We start from the raw sequence: 9,052 nt of genomic DNA, 5'->3' as shown, positions 1-9,052 counted from the left end.
AAAAGTTATGCAGATCCGAAACGCATAGATGTTGAGTTCCAAGTAGGGGACCATGTGTTTTTACATGTGTCTCCAATGAAGGGGATCAAACGTTTCAGGAAAAGAGGCAAGTTATGCCCTAGGTTTACAGGACCTTTCGAGATTCTCGAGAAGGTAGGTCAAGTGGCATACCGGTTAGCGTTGCCTCCAGCTCTTTCTGCAGTTCACAACGTATTCCATGTCTCCATGTTGAGAAAATACGTTTCAGATCCTACTCATATACTCAGTTATGAGAGCCTTGAACTGCAGCCAGATATGACATACGAAGAACAGCCAGTGCAGATCCTAGATAGAAAGGATAAAGTCCTTCGGAATAAGACCATAGCATTGGTCAAAGTACTCTGGAGGAACAGCAAGGTGGAGGAAGCCACCTGGGAGCTAGAGTCAGATATGAGAGCTCAATATCCAGAGTTGTTCAGGTTAGATTTTGGGGACAAAATCCTTTTAAGGGGGGATAGTTGTAAAGACCGCTTAGTTTAATTTGGAAATTAGCAGTTAATTATGTTTAATTATGGAAGATTATTTATAGATATTTAAATAATTATTTATGTTGTTATTATTGAATTCTGAAATGCATTTTATGTCATATAGTGAATTTCATAATTTTGCATCTCCGGTGCCCGTGAACATGGAACTCGGTGTTTGGCTCAGTAAAATCACAACTTAGCATGTTAGTATATTGGGACGGTTTATTAGACATTGGGAATGTTGGGAGTGGTTGGAAATTTAGAAATTTCCAAGTTACCCTTTTAGTACCCCCTTTATGTTATTTTAGTGTGGAGGGGCAAATTGGTCATTTTGCCCTATGGATATTTTGTCCTTTAGTGGACTAAGTGATTTGATTATGTGATTTTATGGTGGTGTGTTGGCTGAGATAAGTAGAGAAATTATCTTTTATTTGTTCATTTTATTCAAAATTGGAAATTAGAAGAAAAATCAAAGAAAGATAAAAAAAAAATGCATTTTCACTCAAAGCTCTCTCTCTCTCTCTCTCTCTCTCTCTCTCTCTCTCTCTCTCTCTCTCTCTCTCTCTCTCTCTCTCTCTCTCTCTCTCTCTCTCTCTCTCTCTCTCTCTCTCTCTCTCTCTCTCTCTCTCTCTCTCTCTCTCTCTCTCTCTCTCTCTCTCTCTCTCTCTCTCTCTCGGCTTGGTGTGAGCTGCTAGGGTTGGGAGTTTTTCTTAGCATTTCAAACACTTTTCAACCATTCTAAGTGTAGTTCAATTGTTGGTAAGGTTCTTGAACTTGTTCTTTTTTGTTTTCTTGAATTTTAAAGAAAAATGATGATGAATTGCATGCTTACTTGAAATGTTGTTGCTGTTGTGTTTGTGATATAATTTCAGAGGTTTAATCTTGTTTAATTGAGTAGAATAGAGCTGGTTATGATGCATGTTAGTTGTGTTGTTCAATGTTTTGAATTTCAGCTCAAAAACTTAGTTTTTATGGTAAAATGAAGTATTCGGTTGCTGTGTTTGTGGTGGTTGTTTTCTGTTGTTTGCAGAAGCTTAGTTATGCATATTTAAGTAGATTTAAACAGGTTTGAATGCATGTTAGAGGGGTTTAGCCAAGCTTGAGTTTTGAACTCAAAGCTTGGAGCTTTAATGGCATTTTTCGTATCTGTGATTTCTGGGTTGTTTTAATGCTTTGAAAATGTTCTTTGGGGTATTTAGAACAGGTCTGGAAGGTTTGGTATGAATTGGGTTTGATTTGAATGAGTTATGGAATTTTGTGTGTTTTCTGCGAGGAACCAGAATTCCGGTTGTGCAACCAGAATTTCGGATGGTGTTCCAGGATTCCCAGAACCGGAATTCCGGTTGCAGAACCGGTCTGCCGGTTGGGGGATTTTCGGGAACCTTAGTTTTTCCCGTTTTTATGTTGTTTAGGGTATTGCCATGCTTTTTATCGATAGGGAAACTTTTAGTTTCTAGTTTAAGTCTCCGGAAAGTGATTTAGCGTATCACTTATCTAGTGTTGTGGTTGTTATGGTTTAGGAGCCTGTAAATCGCCGTGCAGTTCGTTCCACTCAGGTTGACCGACACACTTGAATTCGGAATCGAGGTAAGATTAGTATAACAGTATGCATATGTATTACATGTTTAGCATGCATGTTAGGAAGCCTGTTAGATTACATTAGATATGTATGTTGGCTTCGTACCATCCGACCATATCACATCGGTTAGGCTAGAGTATGACTAGCAGCTGGAGTATGACCAATGAACCGAGTATAGGCTGATACTAGGGTCGGTGGTACTGTACTATTTGACTGTATCACATCGGTTAGGCTAGAGTATGACTAGCAGCTGGAGTATGACCAGTGAACCGAGTATAGGCTGATACTGTAACACATTGGTAAGGCTAGAGTATGACTAGCAGCTAGAGTATGACCAGTGTACCGAGTATAGGCTGTTACTTTGTCAATAGTACCGTCGTACGAACGTTTGGGACTCAGTATCGTGTGGGACACGATAGCTAGGGTTATGGTCAGGGGTATGGGCGTCTGATCATAACCCGGGATTATGTATGTTTTATGATTTATGCTTTTCTTACTGAGTCTGTCGACTCATAGTGCTATGTTTATGTGTAGGTATGGGCAAGGCCAAGGTTGAGGAACCGTGAGGACGAGCCGATGAAGATTGTACATGTCGGGGCAGTTAGGCCTGGAGCGTACGATCCTCGGGACAACAGTGCTTTTGTAGTTAGTCGTTGGGCGACAAGTATTTTGTATTAGACAGTAAACTTTTTGTAAAGTATTTTGTAAATGGGATCCCAAAGTATTTTGTATGAAATATTATATAAGTTTAATTAAATAGCAAAAATTTTAATTAATCACGATTTCCATAAACCTCGTTGATTAGCAACGAGCTGCACAGTACGTTTAAAAATCACGTAATACGCCTATGCTAGTTAGGGTGTTACAACTCTATACGGTACAAAGTTTCCTTGGTTATTCATGACAAAGTTGCCTTGATTGTTCGACTGGTTTTCCTATGGTGGGGCAAAATTTGAATCCCAGTTTTCTCTCCTTCTGTTCAGATAGTCTCGTAAGTCATCACCAAACCTCAAACCCATCCTTTAGAACACAGATTTGATCATGGTCTCCCACCAGCATTTTGGCTTTATGCTCTTTCTTGCCTCAGGGGGTTTCTACCATTGTTGTGATTATCCCAGCATCATTATGCTTGTTGTTTTGGTCGACACGATGATTTTCATGCTGTCACTGTCGATCGCCATCTCGGGCTCAACTTTTAGCCTCGTCATCATCATATCCATCATAATATTGTCGATGACTGGAAACTTTGGGGTTATCCTTCCTTCTCTGACCCTACTGCTGCTGCTGGCCATTGTTCCAATGTTTGTAAACTTGGATCCCTCGGTTCCCCTAGTGTGGGATGACTTGATCTCGTGACACCTTAACAGGTTGGGCAGGCACCTCGTTTATTCTTCCTTCTGATCTGGGTCAGAAATTGTTTTGATTGTTATTCCCAAACTAATGTCCGAGCAAGAATTGTTCATCAGTAGGCGATCTTTGTCCCTAACGACCATTTTCTTAGTTAGGCCTTGGTCAGTTATTCGGACATTCTTTCGGCCCATAAGTGGGCCCTTTCCCTTATTATTGTTTTCTTTAGGCAGCTAGACATTAGTCTGTTGCTTGAACTATTTGATGAGTTTTGTGGCTTGTCTTTCCCAACAATTGATTTCATCTTGCTGTGCTCACATATCTTGGGTGGTGCAGTCCATCCACTCTTGAAATTCACGCTGGTGCTAGTCGAAGGCTTGATTTATGGTGGTACGTGTTTCTTCTTGGTTGTGGTGAAGGCTATTAGTGTGGTTTTGGACCTGCCCCAGAACCTCTTAGAGATTGTCTATTTGTGCATTATCTCTCAGGTCGACACATGACTCTCCTACTTTAGGTTGGCTAGTCTCATCCCATGTTTCTCCAACAAACAACATGGTGGTGTTTTCGAACTCTTGCACACCAGGATTAAACCTGTGGGTCTTAGTAGTAACCCCAACCGATAATCTGACCTCTATCCTTGTGGATACTGGGTCACCGACCCTTGTTCCCACTAAGGCATTGTTGTGAGGTGGCAGGCGTACATTGGGATTATCCGTGTTGGTGTTGGTGGGCACCTGAACATTTGGATTGATGGCCATCGGGTCACGCGGTTTAGTGGACAAAGCTCTTCTAGTTTGAACAATTGTTTAGGAAGGAAATATGAATATTTTGAGTTGAGCAAAGTGTTTTTAACTCTGAATAAAAATACCAAAATATTGACCCTATTTTTGATTAACGACGCGAAGTCAAATAAACAAAAATAAAGGGTTTGATTATGGATTTAAAGTAAAGAGATAAACGACACCAAATTTTATAGAGATCCGGCTCCAATTATATGATAATAAACTACTCCTTTTTTTTAGTATTTCTTGAGAGGATATTAAGATCACAAGAACTAGAGTTACGCGAGTTTCTCAATATTCTTCCAAGGATTACAAGTGAATATTTCTATAGCGTAATAGCTCTCCCGAAAGTCTAGAATTCGGTTCCTCAAATAGCAAAATAAGCTACCATTTATAGGATTACAAGTGAATTAGTTGATATTAAGTACAAAATCATACATTAAAAACTGATTTATTCTCTTAATTCTACCATTCCCTCAATCCCACCATTCTAGGTATCCATAATGACCTAGTCTTCAAGAATTGTGGAGTTGAAGTCACAAATTTGGAATAAGTCAGTGCTACTTTTTTGTTTGGACTTTCCGACCAGAATGTCGCCTTCTTGATGGGGAGTCGGATTAGTCCCCTTTAGTCGATAAGGTCTGTTGGTCAACGTTTGGTAGACATAGCTATTGGATTAGTTGAGCTGATTCGACAATTTACACTTGACTTCCTAGATTTGTCATGTGCTGACCAGTCTCTTGTCTCTTGGTTCACCCGTCCAATCTATAGGATTGTTGTATGCTGACCCATCGTCCATTTTTTGTCATATGTCACTCCAATTAATACTACGTCACTTAGGTGATTTTTGGAATAATATTTTAAGAGTGTAATTAGAATTCCTCAATTATCACTAAATATATTGTAGTTTCTCAAACGTGATAAATTGTATAATTACCCTTAGTTACACCCAAATTCTATTCCTCCTTGACTTTCTCAAGTACTTGTAAGCCTAGTATTGACTATGATTGCAAAATGATATCAATTAACGGCCAAGATGTAAACTTAAAGTCAACATAAGCCACGTGATTATGATTAATCCTGGGTCCTCAAATAAGCGAAGGATTATGTAACTCATTATACATGATTTCATCACAACCGGTTGTTGCATCATCTATGATCCTCACCGTCAATAATATCAATCCAATTAACCAACGGTTGAGATCATCACTCTCTTTCTTCCTTTTTCTCTATCCTTCTGGTTCTCAGATTTTCCTTAGCAATATTTCTTTTCTCATAATGGGTGTCTGGTCTAAACCCTCTCCTTCACCTTACGTAAATCGCTAATCGGATACCTTGAGATTTCTTCTATGTCTAATCTGAGTCGGGCCTGACTCAGCTATGGAGAGGGTTGCCAACTCATGTTAAAGTCAGCCTTTACCTTCTCGTTTTGAAGACCCATCATCACACTTTTTGACCCAGGTTTTGGTTTATTTCATTCAAGAATTCATTTCCTAATAATTTTTTCCAAGCTGCTATAATATCCTAGATTCTTAAGCTGGGATTTATCGATTATTACCGGGAAATATATTCTTGAGTGACTGTAATTGAGTATTGAAACCTAGCTTGACTTTTTTTTTTTTTTTAATTTCTGCATTCTGGCTAGGGTTTCGATTGGGTTCTGCTGAATTTGTGTCCATGTAAGGGTTTTCGAATCTGGGATTCCTCAATTTTGTGACTGTTGCATTAGTTGTGTTACGATTCGTTCTTTCTTTGGGATATTAAAAGTAGGGTTTTTTGATTTGGGATTATTCAAATTTAGATCGTTTTAGATGTTTCGAGATTGTCATATTACACCATTTTGGAAGAATAAGGTGTTTTAGGATGTGGGTCTCTTCAATTTATCGGTGAAGCGCTTCTTTTCTTGTTCAATTTTTCTTTTTTCTTTTGTTTTCCTTTTATACTTAGTTATTTGAGCTGCTGATACCGTAAGGTTTTCTTTTTAACACCTGGGCTTTGCCATATTGTGATGGGTGAAGAGACTTCTGATGCGATGAACCTTGACTTGAACCTTAGTCCTGGTCCCGAGCCCACTTTAGGCTCAGTGTCAAATGTTCCCATGACTTTAGATGAGAGGATTGATAATCCTCTTCATAGATTTAGGGAAGCGGTAAGGATTGGGGCCAGACAGCGGTCCAGATGGCGACGACTTCAAATACCACCGGAGGCCCATAACCTTTCAATGGAGTTGAACCACCTAATGGTTAATTCTAGTAATGCAACTACATTGCAGGCAGGTGAAGGTAGTGTTGATGCAGTTGAAAGAACAAATCACATGCCCAAAACATGTGAAATTAACAATGGGATTTTGGAAGAAGATGCATCAGAGAATAAGAATGATATTGAAAAGGGTAATGCAAGTGATGGGAGCTTTTTTGATTGTAACATCTGTTTGGACTTGTCTAGGAACCCTGTTGTTACATGTTGCGGTCATTTGTTTTGTTGGTCATGCCTTTATCGATGGTTACATTTACATTCTGAAGCAAAGGAATGCCCAGTTTGCAAGGGGGAAGTAACACTGAAGAATGTGACCCCAATTTATGGCCGTGGGAACCATAAGCTCGAGCCAGAAGAGGACTCTAGTCTTAAGATTCCTGCTAGACCCCATGCACGGCGGGTTGAGAGCTTGAGACAAACCATTCAGAGGAGTGCTTTAAGTTTTCCAGTGGAAGAGATGATTCGACGCCTTGGGAGTAGATTTGATTTGACGAGGGATTTTAGTCAGCCTCACGAGCCTGAGAGTGTTCGGGAAACTGCGGAAAGAGCAAGCTTGCTAAATAGGTTTCTGACAACCCGAGGGTTACGCAGGGAGCAAAATCCAGTGGAACCAACTGAGGAGGTTGTTATGGACTTGAACCAATCAAACATGGTTGGTCCTGAGGTGGTAGAGAATCGCCGTCTTCAGTCCCTTTTCCTTCGAAGAACACAATCACAAAGGGCAGCATTTTCCTCTCTTTCATCTGCATTGTTCTTTGAGGCCTTTAGGAACCACCCTACCAGTAGGAACCAGGAGCAGCAGCCTCCTGCAGTTGATGATAGAGATTCTTTCTCTAGCATTGCTGCTGGAATAAATTCAGAGTCCCAAATCGATACTGCTGCAGAAATTGAATCAGCAGTATCTCTTTCAACGTCATCTTCTAGAAGAAGAAATGAGGCTTCAAGGGTTTCAGATTTGGATACCGGAGATTCAAGGGCACCTCGAAGGAGACGGCTGAACTAAAAGCCTGTGTCTGATCCTTTAGTGTAACCGGAGAAGGTTTATGTATTAAATCTGGAAGCTTTATCATTACCCACTTAATTACATAACTATTGTCTCAGCCATAGTTATGGAGCTCTTTCTACTTTATGCTTCCAGTATTTGGTTCAAATTAGCTAGTCCTGTTCTAAGGACTATATGCTTTCAATTTGTAAGAATCAAGTTTGTGTACAACACATGGGCTGGTTCATCGTTTTCAGTGTACATAATCTCATGAACTAAACATGTATGAACTTGTTATATTTTCTGAAATTTCTTAATAATCTCAATTTAGTAAATGCTTCATGCCCCTTGTGAAGTAAATGCAGCAGTCTATCAGTGTCGGATGATCATTCGCTATTGATGGATAAACTGCAGGCGATTTGATTATGTGCTTTAAATTATTATTGTTCATGGATAATTATGATCTGGGATTGATTGTGAAATCAAAAATATCCAAAGGAGAATTGGGTATGTGATTGTAATCCATTGTCTTATTTGATGAATTTTATATATGGAGGATTATGTTAATAAATGTAGTCATTATTATGCTCCACTTTCATGGTGGTATCATAAAACAAGCTATGTCTACTTGATCTGTTCTGTTTTTTTTATTTTTTTTGAACAAGATCATTGTTCTACTTTCGCATGAAGTCGTGGATTGTGAAAAATACATTGTAGTTGTAGTTCAAATACTTATGAAAATTGTAAATAACTTAATTGTGCACTTCTAAAAAATTCAAGTAACAATTGCTTCAAAATTCAAATTTTGTTTTTAATACCATAAAATCATGTTTTTAACATAATGATTTATTTGTAATTTTTTTAATAAAGCGTGATTTCTGATCTAACTACAATATGTTGAACACATTTTTGAGTGATTAGTGCTTAGGGCTAGTTTAGTATAGTTGTGTTGTGGAAGAAAAAAAAAAACTTTGGAAAAAAGTTGAGATAAGTGTTTGGTAAATATAAATTTTAAATTGTTGAGTTATTAAGAACATTATAACAATAATAATGTTATAATCTAGTTGATTATAATCACAAATGTATAAAAAAAATTAGGTTAATTAGGATTTTTTCCTCTGAATTTTGACATGTACCAAATCATGACCCTTAAATTTTTAAAGTCGTTAAAAATGCTCTTGAACTATTGAGATTGTTAGATTTAAGGACTTTTGTCTAATTTCATTCAATTTTACTATTTCAGTGATTGTTTATGTATTAAACCATGTTCCTCAGACTTTGATATCTACCAAATTATACCCTCGAACTTTGACATGTACTAAATTATGGCTCCTCAACTTTTATCCATGTTAGACCTTTTTACTAAAATTGGAAAAAAGTCCTTAAATCCAATAATCTCAATAGTTCAGGGGTATTTTTAACGATCTTAAAAGTTCAGGAGGCATGATTTGGTACATGTTAAAGTTCAGGGGATAAAAATCTTAATTAGCCAAAAAAATATGTTATATAAAATTTTTATTTATTATATATTTTTAATTATTTTTTATAGCATAAATTTATATATATTTGATAAAAATAATTTATTATATTTTTATAAGAA

At 37.8% G+C, this 9,052-nt stretch overlaps 1 protein-coding gene across 1 annotated transcript; it reads left to right on the top strand.

The window, feature by feature from the left end:
* The first annotated feature begins 5,337 nt into the window (after positions 1-5,337).
* Positions 5,338-7,787, top strand: LOC115699241 (uncharacterized). Its single transcript, XM_030626538.2, has one exon. It carries the CDS (start codon positions 6,223-6,225, stop codon positions 7,471-7,473), a length of 1,251 nt encoding a protein of 416 aa, XP_030482398.2. The 5' UTR covers positions 5,338-6,222; the 3' UTR covers positions 7,474-7,787.
* Positions 7,788-9,052: the final 1,265 nt, after the last annotated feature.

Source organism: Cannabis sativa, chromosome 8 (genome assembly GCF_029168945.1).
Source record: "Cannabis sativa cultivar Pink pepper isolate KNU-18-1 chromosome 8, ASM2916894v1, whole genome shotgun sequence".
In the NCBI taxonomy this organism is placed as follows: Eukaryota; Viridiplantae; Streptophyta; class Magnoliopsida; order Rosales; family Cannabaceae; genus Cannabis; species Cannabis sativa.
The sequence above is the reverse complement of the archived record's forward strand: the minus strand, read 5'-3'. Positions and strand labels throughout refer to the sequence as shown.